Here is a 21,666-nt window from a genome sequence, read left to right as displayed (position 1 = left end):
GAAAAACCTCACAAAGATAAGCGTATACAGAGCCGTTGTCATACCCACACTCCTGTTCGGCTCCGAATCATGGGTCCTCTACCGGCACCACCTACGGCTCCTAGAACGCTTCCACCAGCGTTGTCTCCGCTCCATCCTCAACATCCATTGGAGCGCTTACATCCCTAACGTCGAAGTACTCGAGATGGCAGAGGTCGACAGCATCGAGTTCACGCTGCTGAAGATCCAGCTGCGCTGGATGGGTCACGTCTCCAGAATGGAGGACCATCGCCTTCCCAAGATCGTGTTATATGGCGAGCTCTCCACTGGCCACCGTGACAGAGGTGCACCAAAGAAAAGGTACAAGGACTGCCTAAAGAAATCTCTTGGTGCCTGCCACATTGACCACCGCCAGTGGGCTGATAACGCCTCAAACCGTGCATCTTGGCGCCTCACAGTTTGGCGGGCAGCAACCTCCTTTGAAGAAGACTGCAGAGCCCACCTCACTGACAAAAGGCAAAGGAGGAAAAACCCAACACCCAACCCCAACCAACCAATTTTCCCCTGCAACCGCTGCAATCGTGTCTGCCTGTCCTGCATCGGACTTGTCAGCCACAAACGAGCCTGCAGCTGACGTGGACTTTTTACCCCCTCCATAAATCTTCGTCCGCGAAGCCAAGCCAAAGACATAATGTATATGCTCGTGCAATAGATGTAGACAACCCTTCCCCCCATCTTTCTTGGCCAAAAATATCACATGCTTTTCGTATGACCTACGTTGAAGATGCCTCCCTATTTTTGGCCCTGACTGACCGCCCATCTGAGCGCCCAACGCCATGACCGCTGATCCTTGCACTGGCCACCCACCCATCTGCGGATCATCATCCCCTTTAAGTTACCCTCCGAGCCACACACCAACCTGACTTGGAAGTAGATTGCTATTCCTTCCCCATGGCCAAGCTGAAACCCCGGAGCTCCCCTCCCCAACAACAGTTCACCTGCACCTTAAGGATTCAAGGAGGCACCTCGTCACCACTGCTTTGTCAAGGGCAACCAGGAGTGGGCAATCAAACGTAGGCTCAGACTGCAAATCGCTGAATAAATGCATGAAATAAAAGGTCTTTTTTTCCCAGGGCAGGAATAGCAAACACCAGAGGACATCTGTACAAGGTGAAGGGAGGAAAGTTTAAATTTAAATTGTAAATGTAAATTTAGACATACAACATGGTAACAGGCCTTTATGGCCCTGAGTCCATGTCGCCCAATTACACCCTAATGACTTACAACCCTGGTACATTTTGAATGGTGGGAAGAAACTGGAGCCCCTGGAGGAAACCCACACATACACGGGGAGAACATACGAACTCCTTACAGACAGAATGGGATTAGAATCCTGGTCCTGATCACTGACACTGTAACAGCGTTGTGCTAACCGCTATGCTAACTGCCGCCCAACACACCAGGGGGAACATCAGGAGTAAATTTTTTTATTCAGTGTTGTGGGTGCCTGGAATGCCTTGCCAGGGGTGGTGTTGGAGGTTTAAACATCAGGGGCCTTTAAGACACACATAGATAGGCACAGAGATGAAAGAAAAATAGAGGGTTATGAGATAGGAAGGGTTTTTTTTTGGTAGGAATATATAGGTTGGTACAACATCTGTACTGTGTTCTTGGGTTGGGTAAAGCTGTCAGAGTAGCTTGGGCGATGTCAGTCACAATCAAGGCCTGACCCGAAACGTTGACTGACCATATCTGCTCACGAATGCTGCCAGCCTGCTGGTTTCCCACCCCCCAGCTTCTCGTGATTAACCCCCCTGGCAATCGTGAGACTATGCATGCTGCAGCCTCTGTGAATGTCCAGAGTGGTGGGTATAGGGAGTGATATTTTATATCTTAAGAAGCAGACGCTGCCTCAAGAATCTGGCAGTCGGATAACGATGAGAGGTTAACAGCTGCAGGAATGGAGAACAGATAATTTACTCCCTCAAGACCATTCCTTCCCGATAGACTTGCTTTCTCACCCAGGTCTCAGGATGTGGAAAATAAGTAATGTAATCTAACGTTGAGAAAGACATCAATAAGTTAGAGGAGGTGCAGAGGAGATTCAGACAGACAGACATACAGCATGATCCACAAATCCATGCCTCCCAATTTAAACCCAAATTTCACTGGGATATTGCCGGGATTGGAGGAGTTGAGTTATAGAGAGAGGTTGGATAGGTGCATCTTTATTCCCTGGAGTGTAGGGAGCGGAGGGATGGCCTTACAGAGGGTCATGGATAAAGTGAATGGCCTGTGTATATTTCCCCAAAGGTAAATAATTCCAGAAACAGAGGCCAGAGGTTAAGGTGAGAGGGGAGAGATTTAGGAAGGGAAACCTTTTCACTCAGAGGGAGGTCATATCTGAGATGAGCTGCCAGAAGAAGCAAATAGTGGCTATAATTATAATGCTCATTTGGACAGATATGTGGAGAGCAAAGGTTTGGAAGGATATAGACCAAATGCAGGCAAATGGGACTAGCCCAGAGTGACATGGTCAGCATGGATGAATTGAGCCGAAGAGCCTGTTCCGTGCTGTGTGGCTTTCTGTCTGGGTGACCGATGGCAACTGTGGATGGCACGGCATGGTTCCACTTCCTTCCTATAATGAGGTGACCAGAATTGAACACAAATCTAAGTGTGGTCTCACCAGAGATTTGTAGAGTTTCAACATGACCTCTCTTCTCTTGAACTCAATCTGCTTATTAATGAAACCCAGCATCCCATAGGCCTTTTTAGCTATCCTATCAACCTGTGCGGCAACCTTGAGATATGTATGGATTTGAACCCCACACTCTCTTAAGTAACTGGCCATTAACCCCATACTCAACCTTCTGGTTTGTTCTTCCAAAATGCATCTCCTCACACTGATCCAGATTGAATTCCATTTGCCACATTTCTGCCCATCTCTGCATCCTGTCTATATGCTCTTGTAACTTTTGATAACCTTCAGCTCCAACCCCAACTCTTCTAACTTTCTTGTCATCCACAAACTTACTGACCCATCCTTCTGCTTTTTCATCCACGTCATTTATAAAAATCACAAAGAGCAGGGGTCCCAGAACAGATCCTTGCGGCACTCCACTAGTCACCAACCTCCAGGAAGAATACCTTCTTTCCACTATTACTCTCTGCTTTTTTCCTGTAAGCTATTTTTTTTTATTCACACACCCAAGGTCACATGGAACCCATGCCTCATGACTTTCTGGATGAGTCTCTCAATGAGTACCTGGTCAGATCTCTTACTAAAATCCATATTGATGACATCTACCACCACCCTCATCAATTTTTGTTACTTACTCAAAAAACTCAATTAGACTCATGAGGCAAACCCATGCTGATTATCCTTGAGTAGATTATATATCACATCAATCTATAATTCCCAGGATTCTCCCTATTTCCCTTTTTAAACAAGGGGACTACATTTGCTATTTCCCAATCCTCCAGCCAAAGAGGACGCTATCTCTTCTCTTATTTCCCACAGCAACCTAGGGTATATCGCGTTCAGCCCCAGGGACCTATCAATATTGATGTTTTTAAGAAGATCCAACACTTCCTCTTCCTTAATCTCCACGTTGTCCAGGGCACAAGCCTGTTCTATTCTGACCTCACCCTGATCAAGGTCCTTTTCTCTTGTGAATACTGAAGCAAGTATTCATTTAAAACCTCCCCAACCTCCTTCGCTTCTAGGTACATGTTGCCTCCTTTATCCTTTAGCAGCCCCACCTTCATTCTCGTCATCCTTCTGTTCTTCACATATGCATAGAACACCTTGGGGTTCTCTCTAATCCTACATGCCAAGGCCTTCTGATGCCCCCTTTGAGCTCTCTGTCCTTCCTTAACCTCCTTTCTGGCCACCATATATTTCTCATGAGCCCTTCCTATTTCCTGCTTCCTGTATCTAACATATGTTTCCCTCTTCCATTTGACTTGTTGCCTCACCTGTTTCATCAGCCACAGTTTCCTTTTCCTACCATCTTTTCCTTCTCCCAATGGGACAAACCTATCCTGAACCCAGCACATGGACCCTAAACTTCTGCCACATTAGTTCTGTGCTTTCTCCCTTAACCATCTGTTTCCAATTTACTCTCGCCAGTTCCTGCCTCAAACCATTGTAATTAGTCCTTCCCCAATTAACCACTTTCCCTTTTTGTCCTTTTCCATAGCTATGCTGAAGCAAGGAAGTTGTGGTCACTCTCACCAAAATGCTGAACCACCGAGAGGTCTGTCACCTGACCAGGTTCATTACCCAGAACTAGATCCAGTATGGCCTCTCCTCTCGTCGGCCAGTCCACATACTGGGTCAGGAGTCCTCATGAACACACTTGACAAATTCAGCTCCATCATCCCTCTTGCAGTAAAGAAGTGCCAGTCAATATTAGGAAAGTTGAAATCACCCATAACTACAACCTTGTATTTCCTGCACCATTCCAAAATCTGCCCGCTTATTTGCTCCTTGCTGTTCCGAGGTCTATTTGGGGGCCTATAGATTACTTCCAGCATAGTGATAGCTCCCTTCCTATTTCTGACTTCCATCCACACTGACTCAGTGGACACTCCCTCTGCAGCATCCTCCCTTTCTTACTTAGCCATGATACTACCTTTGACCAGTAATACTATTCCCCATCTCTCCTACATCCTAAACCCTGGTACCTGCATCAGCTAGTCCTTCCCTTCCTCAAGCCAAGTTTCTGCAATGGCTACAACATTGTAGTTCTATGTCAGAACAAAACAGAGACAATGATCCTTACGCCATGAGGAAGTTGCCTCCAGAGTGGGAAGAGCAGCTCCGTTCAGTGGGACTCACTTTGGGATTGAGGAAGACGGTACCCAGCAGAAGGCCAAGATAATTACACACGACAATCAGGAGAATGATACAGGAGAGCACAATCCCCACGATCCATCTGAAATGTGGGGAGAACAGGATTGAGTCAACAACATTGTCAGAGGGGTTACACAGAGCAATACAGGTTCGAATACCGAGGCAAGATGAGGAGGATGAGAGACTTATGCGGGGGGGGGGGGGTGGGTGTGTCAGTGTTCCAGCGAGGGGTGTGTCAGTGTTCCAGCGAGGGGTGTGTCAGTGTTCCAGCGAGGGGTGTGTCAGTGTTCCAGCGAGGGGTGTGTCAGTGTTCCAGCGAGGGGTGTGTCAGTGTTCCAGCGAGGGGTGTGTCAGTGTTCCAGCGAGGGGTGTGTCAGTGTTCCAGCGAGGGGTGTGTCAGTGTTCCAGCGAGGGGTGTGTCAGTGTTCCAGCGAGGGGTGTGTCAGTGTTCCAGCGAGGGGTGTGTCAGTGTTCCAGCGAGGGGTGTGTCAGTGTTCCAGCGAGGGGTGTGTCAGTGTTCCAGCGAGGGGTGTGTCAGTGTTCCAGCGAGGGGTGTGTCAGTGTTCCAGCGAGGGGTGTGTCAGTGTTCCAGCGAGGGGTGTGTCAGTGTTCCAGCGAGGGGTGTGGGGTTTATCGGTGTTAAGGTGAGATGTGTGTCAGGGTTACAGAGAAGAATGTGGGATTTATTGATGTTAAGGTGAGGGGTGTGTCAATGTTACAGAGAGGGGCGAAATGTGATTCATCCCACTGGGTCTTGTGGACTGACCTGTAATTATTTGCCTGCTGAACGTTTGGATAGTATTTATATATACTGTTGTTGATATTGTTAATATCGGAAGTGGTTGAATGGATCGTGTTTAGTATTGGAAAGTCCTGCTTGATCGTTTCGATCTGAGTTTCAATTTCCTTTAAGCTCTTCTTGGCTTCTGCAAAACACAAGTGAGATTTCACTGAAGGTGTATGTTTTTCAGGACATGACCTTCCAGTGGACAGGGTCAGGAAAGGCTGAATCCTCAACACCCCTCATTGTTACACCGACACACCTCACACTAACATCGATACACCACATCCTCCTCTCTGTAAAATGGACATACTCTATATTGTAAAACTGACACATCCCTCACTGTAACACTGACATACCCTACTCCCCCCTCACTGTAACACTGACATATCCTTCACTTTAACAGGCCTCTCTGTAACACTGATAAACCCCACACTGTAATACTCACACTCCCCTCTTTAACACACTTCCCTCACTGTACACTGACACACCCCACTCCCTTTACTGTAACACTGACCCACCCCTCACTGTAAAACATTCCCTTCACTAACATTGACACACCCCACCCCCTCACTGTAACACTGACACACCCCTCACTGTAATATCAATACACACCACATCCCTCACTGTAACTCTGACACACCCATTTGTGATGCCATATATTGCCCCTTGCAGCAGCTTGCATTGGAGCCACGTGCAGGAAATAGAATTGAACCAGGTACAAGCATGGCGCATCTGCATTAGATCAGTCTCACCTGACACAGTACTTGCTGCTTGGCTGGCCACCATGGCTGGTGTGTCATTGAAAGATCTGTAACCCTTCACCACAAGCAACAAACACAAGTTAGTGCTGAGGAAGTCTTATACTCGCACATCTGTGAATATTCATTTTACAACCAATTCCTGATACATTGGCAGAATGGGATAATAATGAACTCTGAGAATTATTGGCCGAGAGTTTTAAAGAATACTAGCTACGACAGTAAATACAAACATTAATAATTATTGAGATTTACCTGCCATCCCATTCCATAATCTGAATAAACTGGGAACCTGGGACACATTTATTGAAAATCCTGATTACATTGGCTGTTTGGAGAGAGTATTGAGAATAACAACACCTGGGAATGAATTATGGAGTGCTGGAATTGTCTAGAAATGCCTTATTGAGAGAAATTGATACTTTAAAACGTTTTTCCAGGGTTTATCCAACTCTGCCACAGACAAGTCAGGAAAAAGCCAGGACTGTGGAGATAGAATGGGCAATAATACATTTTCGTTAAAATGAACTCATGTTGCTGCCTCCCATTGGACCTCATTCTCCTAGCTTGAGTATTTTCCATTTCAGATTTGAAGCACCCTGCTTTCCCAGATATTTTTCCAAGATTTCCCAAGGGTCAACGATTTCAGATTTGTCATGAGGTGCGCTTGACAGTGCTTGGCTTGTACTTGTTGGAATTTAGGAGAATGAGGGGCAATCTCATTGAAACATTTTGAGCATTGAAAGTCATGAACAGAGCAGATGCAGAAAGGTTGTTTCCCACAGTGGGAATGTCTGGGACAACTTCAAGATTGAAGGGCATCCACTTAGTACAGAGATGCATTGAAATTTCTTTCGCTAGAGGATGGAATTTGTTGCCACTGGTGGCTGTGTAGGCCAAGTCATTAGGTGTATTTAAGGGAGATATTGATAGGTTCTTGATTAGCCAGGATATCAAAGGTTATGGGACAAAGGGTGGGCAGTGGGGCTGAGTTGGAAAATGGATCAGTTCACGAATGAATGGGCTGAATAGCCTATTTCTGCTCGTATGTCTTATGATTTCCATCTTAATTTGTCTCCCTCTTATTAGAATCCATGAAAACCTCCAGGGTATAAAGTACTTGCACCCTCCCTCTTTATGGCCTTTTTCCCCAGGATTTCACATCTTTGTGATCTGGGAAGCACTGCCTTGGCATAATAGTCAGCTTGACCAGTGGGCTACATTGTGGGGTCGGAATGTGGTCTGTGATCTCTACCTCTTGTACAAAAGATTGGAGATTGGCATCTACAACTTGCTTCATTGCTTCCAGCTCTTTGTCCATGTTAGGAATCTGTTGAAAGAACAGAAATGAACTGAAGATAGAATTTGTTAAGTCCATTGCTTAGGAGTGTGGCTCCACCTTCCACATGCAGAGTCTCTGCTGCAACTACATAACAGGCGGGATGTCCTGGATGAGTGAGTTATCTCAAAGATTTTCCATCATCTATGTGAACACATCTTATGATATATAGGAACAGGAGTCAGCAATGTGGCCTCTCAAGCCTGGCTCCCCCGTTCAATAAGATCTGGCCATGGACTCAGCATCTCCTGATCCCCCAAACCCTCAAAATTTGAAAATATATCCACCTGTGCCTTAAATACATTTTATGAACAGCCTCTACTACTTCATAGACATCCACAGATTCATTACTCTTGGCAGGAAACAGTTCCTCTTAAAGAAGGAAGTACAGGAGGATCAAATTCAGGACTACCAGGCTGGGAAATTGCTTCTTTCCACAGGCCGTGAGATTGATCCTGTAACAGAGTAAATCATCCCAAAACATTTGGGTCATGTCAAAGTCAAGTTTATTATGATCTGATTGCATAAGTACAACCCGATGAAACAGCGTTCTCTCTGGTCCTCTGTGCAAAGCACGTAGATGCACAACCAGACATAACACACAGACAAACAATACACATGCAGGACAAGTATTCATGTATACAAATAAATATTGTTTCATGAATAGGAGTATCTCGGACATTTAATGCAAGTAGTTCCTTTGGTCGTTCACCATTCTCACTGCCCATGGGAAAAAGTTGCTCCTCAGCCTGGTGGTGCTGGTTCTGATACTCCTGTATTTCTTCTCCGAAGGGAGTTGAAAGATGATGTGTGCAGGGTGGAAGGGGTCCTCAATGATTTTGCGCACCCTCTTCAGACAACAAAACACATCAATGGTGATAGTCCTGTGGCTTGATCTCCAATCCATTTCTCTGTTGAAACCACACTACATTATGATGACACTCTTGATAGAGCTCCTGCAGAAGGTGACATAATGGTGGCCAATAGCCTTGCCCACTTCAGTCTTCTCAGGAAGTACAGTCGCTGTTGCATCTTCCTGACAAATGAGGAGATGTAGTGTCCATGATAGGACACTGGTTAAGTGAACTCCAAGGAACTTGGTGCTATCCACTCTTTCCACTACTAAGTTATTGGTGTGTTGAGGAGGGTGGTCATTCCTAGTCCTCCTGACATGCATGATCATCTTCATCTTGTCCACATTGAGACTCGGGTTGTTAATCTCGCACAATATTATGACATTATCCAACTTTGTGGTGAAGAAGTCACAAAATTTGTTGTTTTGCAGCAACGTCACAGTGCCCATATTAACCACCTTACCGAAATAGTGAACGAAAAGTCAAAGTAAGGCAGTGTCTTTGGTTCATTATTCATTCAGGAATCTGATGGCAGTGGGGAAGAAGCTGTCCTTATGCTGTTGAGTGCTCTGAAGTGCAACTCATCGTTATTGCTGATGAGACCAACTGCTGCTGTGCCATTTATTTAATTTTTAAATGTATTTTTATTTGTCTTTATTTTGAATTATATCCTTAGGTGCACATGTTATTAGGTGCTGTGCATTGAGTGTGTATATGTGTGCCCTGTCATCTAGAGAAATGCTGTTTTGTCTGGTTGTATCTAACAAAGTTGAACTTGGAGAACCCCACAGTGAAGGCATGTTTGGTAAGTCCTCAACTTACAAACATGTTCCATTCTGACTGACCGGTTGTATCTCGAAATGGACGCCGTTTTATCATCCATTGCAAGGGTAGGCTTCAGTATAAGTATCCTTTCCCATTCAGGATTGGCTTCCCATTAGTCTAAGGTTATTCCTTCCCAATGGCCAAGCATAATGTCCACTGCTGTCCCCAGTTCCGACACCTCCCCGCTGCCGCCACCGGTCCCCGACCAACCAGGCATTTTACAATTGAAGAGTCCGAGGTCCCCATTCCTGCCTGGGAGCCCAAGATCCCTGAGCTCCTGCCTGGGAACCGGTGCCCTCCCAAGCTGACACGTAGCAGTGTTTCCTGGACCAAGAACACTTGGGCAGACGAGGCGACTTCTTCAATGTGGACAACACCACACCCGAGGTTAAGAATGAATCTGTAAAAGTGTAATTTTTATATCTACATATTTTTTTTCGGTCATGTATACAAATGGCCCTAAGTTGTATAGGTTGTAAGTCGGGGAATGTGGTCCAAGTCTTTCTAAATTGTCGCAGTCGCGTACGTACCTGTGTCAGGAGCAGTGCCACTGATGATGTATCTGGGGCAACGCACAGGAGTAGTAGTGCGCATACGCAGGGTGGAACAGGGGGCTGCGTACACTGTGATGGATTGTGGACGCAGGAGAAGGAGACAGAGAGCCAACGATAAGGTCAGGGGGGTTGGCTGGGTGGTGTTTGATGGGAAAAATAAGTGGTTGTCGTGGCTGAGAAGAATAAAGACGGTCAACTCCATTTTGTACTGAAGAACAACCATGTTCTTTTGAATCTGTGTATACCGGATAAATTACAGCTGCCACAATGTCTTTCTGATCCATATACCTGTCCCTATTATTCAGAACAGATTTTTTTTTAAACAATACAGCATGATAGAAATCTATTCCGGCCCATGAATACTCGTGCCACCCAACTGCACCTAATTAACCTACCAATCCCGTATGTTTTTGGAGCGTGGGAGGAAGCAGTTAGCGTAGTGGTTAGTGCAACGCCGTTACAGCACCAGAGATCAGGACCTGGGTTTGAATCCTGCGTTGTCTGAAAGGAGTTTGTACATTCTCCCCATGTCTGCGTGGGCTTCCCCAGTGGCTCCTGTTTCCTCCCACCATTGAAAATCTACCAGGTGTGTAGGTTAATTGGGTAGCACGGCCTCGTGGGCTGAAATGGCCTGTTAGTATGCTGTATGTCTAAATTTAATTTAAAATTTAAAAAATACATATAAAAATTTAAAAACCGGAGCACCTGGAAGAAACCCAAGCAGAAATGGAGAGAACATACAAACTCCTTACAGACAGCGCCAGATTTGAACCTGGGTTGCTGGTGCCGTTATAGCATCGCGCTAACCACGCCATCCCATTCTGAAATTTGAGATGGTGATGAAGGATGTCCCTGGGAGGACCCTGGGAGGTCAGAGGAGATGGGAGGGATTTGGTACCTTAGAAAAGTTGGCAATGATGGTGAGCCCAGACACCAGATTCTGGCTGCCAGCACACGGTCCCCCGCACTGAGCCAAGGTGTCGTTGATCTCCTTCTGGATGATGCTCAGATTCTGCTGGAGGGCATCCTGTTGATGGACAAGTGTCACTCCTGTCTTGTTCACCAGCACGAGTCTGCTGTTCACTCCTTTGAGTTCTGCAAATTAAACACTCTGAATGTCTGGGGGAGGAAGATGGCAGCAGAACCCAAAGATCGCCCTTCAGCTGCTCATCGTTGCAGGATACTTCACATGAAGATAACATGATCCACTGGAGGAACTCAGTGGGTCAAGCAGCATATGTGAGAGAGAAAGAATGGTCAACATTTCAGGCCTGAACTTTGCATCAAAACCCCAAACGTAGACCATTCTCTACTCCCACAGACGCTGCTCAATCTGCTGGGTTCCTCCTATGGGTTGGGTTCTGGTTCATATTCCAGCACCTGGTGTCCTGGGAGCAGATTTCACATGCCGTTTCCAACCAATCCTTTGGGTGACAGCAACGTGATTTAAGCCGAACAAACCCCAGGCTAGAGTTAAACAAGAAATGCTGGGGTCAAGTGCAATACACAAACATGCAGGAAAAACTCAGCATGTGTACGAAGTGAAGGGTAACCAACGTTTCAGATCTGGGCCTTTCGTCAGGTATAAAGTAAAAATCGGCAAGCATCTGAATCAAAAGGTGGGGGGGGGGGGAGGGAAAAGGAGGGGAGGGGAAAGGAGGAGAGGGGAGGAGGAAGGGGCAGGGAGAGGAGCACCAACTGATAGGTAAGAGGTCAGGTGGATGCAAAAGCTGAGAATCCATAAGGGGATGGGATAGCTTTCGGATAGGAGAAGAATGGGAAGCTGGAGGAAAGGAGACAGAGGGGTGAGGGTGAGAGAGAGAGAGAGAGAGACGGGTTAACAGACTCTGGAGATGCTGATGTTAATGCTGTCTGGTTGGAGAGTGCCCAGATGGAATACAAGATGTTGTTCTTCCATTTAGTGACTGCTTCTGGGGAACCCTCACCCCACCGCCCCCCCACCCCCCCATTCTCCATCACCACAATCTTCCATCCTTATTTCCAAATATATTCTTTATTCCTTACATTTTCAAGATAATGCAAGATTATCGTACATTGCTGTTCACAATGCAGGATACAACATTCCATTCATGGTGCCTTATCTCCTCTCCATCCTGTTCCCATTTCCCCTCTGCTCCTCCCTAACCTGATCATATTCCACCATCGGCAGCCTTTCAGCGTGTCCACATCACCTCCCAGCCTCTGTCACAGTCTCCGATCTTCCCTCTTTCCCTCTCCCCACCACCTCCCTCTAGCCACCAATCAACGCTCCCTCATCTGCCTCCATCTGCCCATCAACTTTTCCTCACCCAGGTTTCACCCATCATTCACCAGTTCCTGCCCCATCCCTCTTTACATTCGCTACTCTGTCCACTCCCAGTCCAGAGGCAGGCCCTCAATCCGAAATCTCAGCTATCCTTTGCTTCTAACTCCCTGAATTTGTCCATCTGGTCATTTTATTTTCCTCTTTGCACCAGATTCCAACACCTTAAGTCTCTTGTGTCTCCATTCAAAAAAGAGATTTAGACCATAAGACATAAAAGCAGAAGTAGGATATTCAGCCCATCATGAGCTGATCCATTTTCTCACTCAGCCCCAATGCCCAGCCTTCTTCCCATAATCTTTGATGCCCTGGCCAATCAAGAATCTATCCATCTGCCTTAAAAACATCCAATAACTTGGTCTCTACACCATCACCTCTATTCACTGCATCTGAAGTTCTACATTCTCACCATTTTGTAGATGAATTCTTCGGATATCGAGGGTATTGCACATTCCTCTGGCCCTGACCTGAAGCCCAGTGGTGTGTTTTGAACCTTGAGTTGTCAATGAAGCCAAGGTAAAACCAATCCCCATCTGGTGCTTCGACACAAGCCAATGGATGTCACTAGAGAACAAGAATCTTAGGCAAGTTTCCCCATCAGAAATCAGGAATGCAGAAGCCCTTTCTATCAAAAACCCTTCACTGTCCCATCACACACTTCCAGGGCAAGGACAGCATGGGTCAGATACTGAGTGAAGCTCCCTCTACACTGTCTCATCACACACTCCCAGGGCAGGGACAGCATGGGTTAGATACAGAGTGAAGCTCCCTCTACACTGTCTCACCACACACTCCCAGGGCAAGGACAGCATGGGTTAGATACAGAGTGAAGCTCCCTCTACACTGTCTCATCCCACACTCCCAGGGCAGGGACAGCACAGGTTAGGTACAGAGTGAAGGTCCCTCTGCACTGTCCCATCACACACTCCCAAGGCAAGGACAGCATGGGTTAGGTACAGAGTGAAGCTCACTCTGCACTGTCCCATCACACACTCCCAGGGCAGGGACAGCACGGGTTAGGTACAGAGTGAAGCTCACTCTGCACTGTCCCATCACACACTCCCAGGGCAGGGACAGCACGGGTTAGGTACAGAGTGAAGGTCCCTTTGCACTGTCCCGTCACATACTTTCAGTCTGGGTACAGAGAGATGGTGCTTCAATCACTGCTATGTTTGACGTTTGATTATCTTGTGGCCTTTACCTTGAGCCAGGTCTGATGCTGTTCTCAGCGCTGGATAAATACTTTCACCCAACTTGTCTTTGATAGCTTCACCAAGATTCGAACTGATATCTGAAAACATAACATAGAACATAGAATTGAACAACACAGAGACAGACAATTCTGCCCATTGTCTGTGCCAAACACAATGGCCAAAGTAAACTACAGCTCTGCTACTTGAACCTGAAATAAATTCCCTTCATCCATGTCTCTAGAATTCCCCTAAACATCATTATCATATCTGCTTCCATCACTACCCTTTTCCCCAATGCACCCACTAACTGTCTGGGTAAAAATCTTGCCCTGCACATCTCCTATAAAACACCCCACCCCATATTCTGTAGTATTTGACATTTTTACCCTGATGAGGAAGATTCTGAATGTCTGCCCTATAAATGCCTTCAGAAATTTTCTAAATTTCTCAGGTCTCTCTTTATCCTCCGACACTCCAGAGAAAACAACCTAACTCTATCCAATCTCTTTCCATCGCTCTTCAGGCCCAATCTAATCACAAAAATCATGTTATAATTTTCCTATCGTGTACTATTTTCTAGATATAACCTATTTTTGTTATTTTCTGTCATATTCTAGTATATTATCCACAAAACAAGCTGTTTTGGTCAGTCAAAGGATGCCTGAGCATGAACTCAGTGTAGATTCTATGCAAATGTTGAATTAGGCCTGGGAATGCTTAGTCAGGGTAGATGCAGACAGGCTATAAAAACAGTTGTCCTTGGACTTCTTCCCTGCAGTCAGTGACGTCTATGTACCAGGACATTGCGACTATAGAAAAGTGGTATCAGGGCAACTGGATTCCATCAATTCTGGCCGATTATTGTTGGACACTGACGTGAGAGGCATCAGATGCTGAGTACAAATGAAAATCAGCAGCAAAACATTTTTAGGTCAGTTGAACGAACTCAATGTGTCAGCATCATTATGCGATTAAACAGGCTAAATTCAATGAAAGTTAATTTAATGTTTCTCCAACTTTCTACTTGATACAAAAAAATCTGGAATTATTTTTGTGTTCAGCTGGAAGTTGTCTATTATAATTCCTAATTTTTTCAGGAAGCAAACCTTTTGAAAAAAATTGTAGGGCAGTGTCGTCAGGCTGATGGTCAAAATGGTGGGTTTTAATAGAGCACAGCTTGTGAATAGACAGTGTTCAGGGAGGGGAACCCTGGCTCAGTTTCTGGAACTAGTGGACTATATGGTCAACAAAGTTTATTTGCTGTGGTGGTGATCAGTGGCAGGGTTTGTAGCCAGCTGCAAACCTTGTCAATTGGCATCAAATCTTTACTTACCGTTCAGGTTAGAAGTAACGAGGTTTATTGGAACAGAGCTGGCATTTGTGATGGCTGTAACTTGCTGAAATAAAAGAAAAGTTGGAAGAGGAATTAGACAATTTGTGGAAACCACATACTGAAGCCCCCTGCGAGCCCATTCGTCAGGGATTTGCTAAATCACTAAAGTGGTAGCTCAGAGGTCCAGGGACACAGAGTCCAAATCCCACTGTGGCAAGGGGATACCCTGACTATTGCCACCAACAGCCATGTCTGGTATTTACTATAAATACTTGTGTAATTGTCAAAATTTTTCAGGTCATTTTTTTGGGGGGGTTGACTTTTATACAGGTCATACTTTTGACCACGGTAATTACCTGCGTTGTTCAGGTGTCGGGATTTCAGATGGCCGGGACCAGGTGGTGAAACTGCATCTGGGACAACAGGAGCTCGGATGGGAAGGCGATCAGGGCCAAAAAGTGGATGGGGTGGGGGGGGGGGAGGAGTCGACTATTACACAGTATTGATGTTCACACGAGCATGTATGGTGATGTTTAAATTTTATTTTAGAGATACAGCATGGTAACAGGCTCTTCTGACCAATTAACCTACAGACCTAATACATCTTTGACCTTTTTTAATCTTTGTGAGAGTCTTTAAATATATATAATGCAGCATACTCAAGTCAACATTTCATCCCCTTACTTAAGGGGAGATGTCACCATTTTAAGTGGAAGTAGTTCCTGGGGCTCCAACGGGTTTTAAGTTTAGGGTTAGCCCTAACCCGACTGAGACCATACACAATTCGGAGGAACAACACCTTGTACTCCGTTTGAGCACCCTCCAACTGGGTGGGATTAACATCAACCTCCGGTTTCTTTAGGCCTCTCCCCTGTCCCCCTCTTTCCTTATCCCCATGTCTCATTACCTCCAGCTCCCCATCCCTTGTCCCTCTCTTTTCCCTATCCCTCTGTCTCCTTTCTTCCACCTCTGCATTGACCATAACCCTAACCCCTCCCCTGATCAATTCACAGCTTTTCTCTCATGCCTTCCTATCCATTTCCACTTATGGCCTCTTGCCTGCTGGCCTGTGCTCCCCCCGCCCCTTTTTCCCTCCACCCCCTGCCTTTTTATTACATACGCCTGCTTGCTTTTTACTCATACCTTGACAAAGGGCACAGGCCTGAAACATTTGTTATATGTCTCAGAGGGACTCATTTAAGGGCTCTTTTGTACTTCATTGATATTTTTTAAATTCAGTATTTCACAGTTTGTCTACATTTCTTTATCCATTTACATTTCTTTGTCTGTTTACATGTGTACCCTGTGTGCAGGTTTTTTTTTGCACAATCATTAAGTGGTAATTCTGCCATGCCCGCAGGAAAAAGAATCTCATGATTGTATGAGATGTTATACGTACTCTGACAATAAATCTGAATCTCTGCTTCCTACAGATGCTAAGGGACCTGCTGAATTTTTCTAGGGCTTTTGTGCATTTACTACAATCACAGCATCAGCAGACTTTGTTTCATTTAATTAACTGGAGGCCAGTTGCCTCCACAGTGAACCTTCCCATGGAGTTCCTGGAGTGCCCATCTCTCAGCACAGGATTCTTGGATTTGGGTAATGGTGGATAATCTTCGGCACTCTGTTGGACAGTATGATTAACACTACACTATTACTTGCTCAAGGTTCAAATCTGGCACTGTCTGCAAGGAGTATGTCTGTCCCACTGTGATCTGCGTGGGGTTTTTCCCCAGGTGATTTGGTTTCCTCCCACCCTCCAAAACAGAGTTGTAGGTTAAATGCTGGAGGAACTCAAACAGTCTCGAGCACCCATAGGAGGTAAAGATTTATTACCAATGTCGATTCTCTATCTTTACTTCCTATGGACGCTACAAGACCGGCTGAATTCCTCTGACATTTCTGTGCATTTTTACTACAATCACAGCGTCTGCAGATTTATGTTTCACTGAGTTATAGATTAATTAGGTGTAACTGGGCGGCATGGGTTTCAATGGCCAGAATTGGCTTCTACCGCGCTGTCAACAATAAATATATTGTTGGACAGAGAAAAAACTCTTTCAACCCTCACTCTTTAACCAGGAAGAGCAGTAACTAATGGAAACCTCAACAAATGATACCGACTGCCTCTGTGCAGAGTTCCTGCAGTGACCGAGATACTTTGCCTTGCCTTAGATGGCCTGGCCATTGGCGGACACTTTTCCTGAGAGATGGAGCAAGAATCAGGAATGAGATAGACTTCTTTACAGGGATAAGACCATTTAAGGGATTGTTGATGTGTAGGAATTAGGCAGGGGAGTGGAGATGCAGCCAAGATCAGGTCTTAGCAATGGTTCAGGCTCAGGAAACCATATCAGCCACCACTCCTCCTGTTTTTTAAATTCCTGAGGAAACTTTGGGGTTCGTCGACAGAGGGCAGCTTCTTCACAAGTGACCTACATTCAATCTGGAATTGGACGTTTGTATATGTGGAGTTTGCCTTTTTACCTTTGACAGTGTGGAGTTTCTACCAATACTAAAAAATGCAAAGTCAGTTAGTGTAGATGAATGACAATAGGAAGTGAAGCTGGGGGTAAGGAGTAGAAGGGTGGTTTGATGGATGCACGTGTGTGAGAGAGAATGAGTTGTTGAGATGCAAGAAAATGGTTGGGGGGATGGGGGAGAGAAGCAGAGAGTGATGCATTCACTCAATAACTTGGAAATGTTCTCCTCTAGATCCGTCCAAACTTGACCCTCCTCCCCTTTCTCCCTATAGCTCAATGAGTCAAGTGGCCTCCTTCTGGATCAGAGGCAGAGCACACGAAGGTTTAGTGAAGACCTTAAAAGTAATGTGAGTGCAATGGAGAAATTTTCCCCACCCTTTGTGGAGTTGCTGACCCAAAGAAAGAATTGTAGAGTGAGTTGAGGTGAGGATGGGGCAATTTAAGGGAGAATTTCTGGGCAAATATTTGACTCAGTGGCGGGTGCCTGGAACAGGCTGTTGGTTTAGTGCTGGAAGAGGACACAATAGCAGCATCTTCTAGATAGACACATGAATATGTCAGGGATAGAGGGTTATGGATCAGGTGCAATCCCAGAGTTTTAATGTGATTTGGACATCATGTTTGACACAGACATATGGGCTGAAGGGCCCATTCCTTTCAAATTAAAATTTAATATTTTATTATTTAATTTCAATGTTTAAATACAGGATGGTAACAGGCCCTTCTGCCCACAACTCTTGTGCTGCCCAAATATACCAATTAACTACAACTCCTATAGGTTTTGAACAGTGGGAGGAAACCGGAACGCCCAGAGAAACTCACGCAGACACAGGAGAACATACAAACTCCTTACATACAACGCATGATGCAAACCCAGGTCGCTAGCATTGTAATAGCATCATGTTCGGAGCATTTAAAAAAAAACACATTCCATTATTATAATCCAGAAAACAAACTAGATAGTCCAAAGAAAAATGGGTATGTATTGGAAGGAGAATAACGTTCAAGGTTGTGGGACAAACTTGGAGTCTTCTGTCACAGAACCAGCCCAGCCTAGATGGGTGAAATGGCCTCCTCCTTGGGGGACAGGCATAGAAATCATTCAGTGAAGTGAAATGGATCTTCCTCAGGAAGGGATAAGTCTGTAAGTATGGAGATGGCAGACACAATTTGCTCAATAAAAAATCTTAATGAGGCTTCACCATACAATTAAAACTTACAATGGGGATGGTTTGGATGTAGATCTTCAGGTTTCCCAGGGTGGTGTTCAGTAGCTTCTCACTTTCCTGAATACCTTCTGATGTCTTTTCATTGCTGATGAACATACAGACATTTCCTGCTCTGTTTGTGGAGAGTCAGAAATAAAGCAGTCATTTATTACCTCCCTTCCCCAAATAAAATAATTCTTGACATGTTCAATTTAGTCAGAACCTCCCACCATCAGCACCTCTCTCTCTCTCTCTCCTCACCCCTTTCTTTTGGCAGAGGTGATGTGTGCTTGAAAATATGAACCTCCAGGTTCAAGGACAGTTTCTTTCCTGCTGTTACCAAGTTCTTAAATGGACTTGGGAGTGTGTGATGGGACAGTGTAGAGGGAGCTTCACTGTATCTAAGACATGTCATCCCTGCCCTGGGAGTGTGTGATGGGACAGTGTAGAGGGAGCTTCACTGTATCTAAGACATGTCATCCCTGCCCTGGGAGTGTGTGATGGGACAGTGTAGAGGGAGCTACTATCTCTATCCTTTTTTTTTTCTTTTTATTCAGTGATTATTTCAGTGATTATTTAAAAAAAACATTAATACAGTGATTTGGTGTTTGTAGTTACAAGTAATTACCGGTTCAAATGATAACACTATCATCACTGCCCAGAGCACACCCGAGCCTGTGTTTCCCACTGCTCCTCATCGCCTCACCTCTAGAGACACACTGGCATGAATGTGACCCTGAAAAAGGGATAATCTCTGTACTGGGGAGGAGAGGTTGTGGTTCTTTGACAGAACAGAGTTGGGGGAGTTTTACTCTATTTAACCATGTCCAAACTCTGGGTTGTTGATGGAACAGTAAACAGGAAGCCTTTCTCTGCACTTGATCTTTACCCTCCCAGGGAGCATGATCTGAAGTTAAACTCTGTCCTCTCCAGTTGGGACTTTGAAACACAGTGTTTCATGTTGCAATTCTCTAAAAGTGGGCATGAAGACAGGACTGACCACACTCACAGTATGATGGACGTGACGACAAACAAGAATGCTGCCAACGTCCTCCTCCTGCAGGCCATCGATCTGCTTTGCTTTTGGTACATCCTGCCTCCACACCTTCCACAGCAGCGACAGCAGCAGAAGAAAAGTCCCACCAGCGGCATGAGGAGCAAGAATAGGATCCCAGTGGCGGCACCCACGATGTAACCAACCTCGTACTGAACCAGCTTGAGGGATGGAGAGGTGAGGATAGAAAATGGAACAGGGGGTCAGGTGAGGTGAGAGGGTATGGACTCTGAAGGTGCTGGCTAATACAGTGAAACACGCAAGTCAGCAGGCCCCGTGATTGGAATGAAAACACAGAAATGCTGGAGGGAGTCAGCAGATTTCATATCGTTCACAGGAGGTAAAGATATATCACTGATGTTTCAGGCCAGAGCCCTTCTTCAAGGTTATCTTGAAGGGCTCAGGCCCGAAACATCGGTTATCTCTCTTTACCTCCTCTGGATGCTGCGAGACTGGCTGAGTTCTTCCAGCATCTCTAATACAGAGCTCAAGTGATGATCAAGGAATGCCAGGCATACTGAGAGATGCATCTGGTAAAAGGTCATCAACCTGAGCTCTACAAACACTGCCTGACCACCCTTAGCTTTCTCCATTTTATTTCAGATTTCAAGCATCTGCACTATTTTGCTATTCAATCCTTTGGAGGATTAATTGCTTTCCTGGAGAAGGTTAACTGAAGCACAAGTGCATTTTTAATTTTTTTTAAAAATGTAGTTTCCAACTCATTGCTATGAGAACACTAGCCTGTAATATGGTGGCCATCTGTCCAAACAACAGAGTGAGTGAGTATACAGGAACTATCGGCTCAGCTTTCCTCTTGGTAGCTGCTGTTCTGTAAAGGACTAATACCACTGAAATGTTGCTAGACAAAGAGAAAAACTGATAATGCATCAGATAAAATGGCAATGCAGCCAGAGCTGGGGACCCACAGAGAGCAGGAAGCAGAGACCCAGCACTGCCCTGTAGGGTCCTACAGCCCAGTCCCAATGCTGACTTTAAATGTCCTGTTAAAGGAATTGACTGCTTTTTAAAAAATCTACGGGGTCTGTGCTGAAGACAGCAGCGCCTGTGCTGGGCAACGTACCATAAGGGGTAGGAGAGCAGCAGACTGGCGCAAGGCAGCAGAAGCAGGGAGAAACATCTCCCACCTTGTTGAAAAGCAGCATAGGAGATGACCCCACAGGATGGAGTGGACCAGCAAGAGGCTCAGTGGCTAAAAGACTCACATAGGCTGCTGACTACTGGAGACTGGCTCGTGGGAACTGGGTACCAGAACCGGGATTTGAAAGGTGCCTCAGGTGCTGAAGGCCTCCAGATTGTATCGGAGGTTTGGGCCTAGAGCCTGTGTTGCCAATGGTTTGAACTGGAATCTGTGTGGCTGCGGGAGCGCTGGAGGTGAATCCATGGAAACTCAGCAACTCTGAAGGAACTTTCCTTTGCTTTCCTTTCTCCTATTGTTAGGGACACCAGGCAATTCTCATGGTGACTCTTTGTTTGCCTCACGACAGACAAAAGTTGAAATATATCATGTATGTTACAATGTTATGTATTATTATGTGACAATAAAAGGAACCTTTGAACCTTACTGAATGAGAGCAAAGATTAAGAAGAAGGGAGAGGGTGAGACAGGCTAGTAGGTGATAAATGGACCAGGATGGGGAGAAGGATGATATAGTAAAACCCCAGTATCTGGTACCTATGGGGATTGGTATATGCCGGATAAGTGAAATTACCGATTGCGTGTGGCATGATTGGCAAGCAGACCACGGGGGGGGGGGGGGGGGGCACATCTGTCCAGGCCCTTCAACATTCAAAATCTACTATGAGATTTCCCCCCCTCCCCCCATGTTCTTCTGAACTCCAACGAGTACAATTCAAAAGCCATCAAACATTCCTCATCTGCTTATCCCTTCATTCCAGGAAGGATTGCTGAAAATCTTCTCTGAACCATTTCCAATGCCAGCATATCGTTTCTTAAATACAGACTCCAAAACTGTTCCCTGTGAGGCTTCACCAGTGCCTTATAGAGCCTCACTATCATATTTATGTTCTTATATCCTCTTCCTCTAGAAAGAAATGCCAACATTGGATTCGCCTCTTTCACCACCATCTTTT

General features: G+C 45.6%; 1 protein-coding gene across 5 annotated transcripts in view; it reads right to left on the bottom strand.

The window, feature by feature from the left end:
- Positions 1–21,666, bottom strand: part of LOC138744306 (prominin-1-A-like) — an 83,057-nt gene that overhangs the window by 41,160 nt on the left and 20,231 nt on the right. For all 5 annotated transcript variants that reach the window (XR_011345438.1, XM_069900218.1, XM_069900217.1 and 2 more), the window contains 9 exons: positions 19,507–19,712; positions 18,510–18,630; positions 14,804–14,867; positions 13,479–13,568; positions 10,853–11,049; positions 7,638–7,712; positions 6,377–6,440; positions 5,607–5,766; positions 4,770–4,922 (listed from right to left, as the gene is read on the bottom strand). Coding sequence is in view for 4 of the 5 variants with exons in the window: in XM_069900218.1 (XP_069756319.1) it covers positions 4,770–4,922; positions 5,607–5,766; positions 6,377–6,440; positions 7,638–7,712; positions 10,853–11,049; positions 13,479–13,568; positions 14,804–14,867; positions 18,510–18,630; positions 19,507–19,712 (1,130 nt within the window). In the remaining variant the exon portion in view is untranslated. The remainder of the gene's footprint in view (positions 1–4,769; positions 4,923–5,606; positions 5,767–6,376; positions 6,441–7,637; positions 7,713–10,852; positions 11,050–13,478; positions 13,569–14,803; positions 14,868–18,509; positions 18,631–19,506; positions 19,713–21,666) is intronic.

The sequence above is a fragment of the Narcine bancroftii genome, chromosome 10 (assembly GCF_036971445.1).
Source record: "Narcine bancroftii isolate sNarBan1 chromosome 10, sNarBan1.hap1, whole genome shotgun sequence".
NCBI lineage: Eukaryota > Metazoa > Chordata > Chondrichthyes > Torpediniformes > Narcinidae > Narcine > Narcine bancroftii.
Note: the sequence above shows the minus strand (reverse complement) of the source record. Positions and strands in the feature narration are given on the sequence as shown.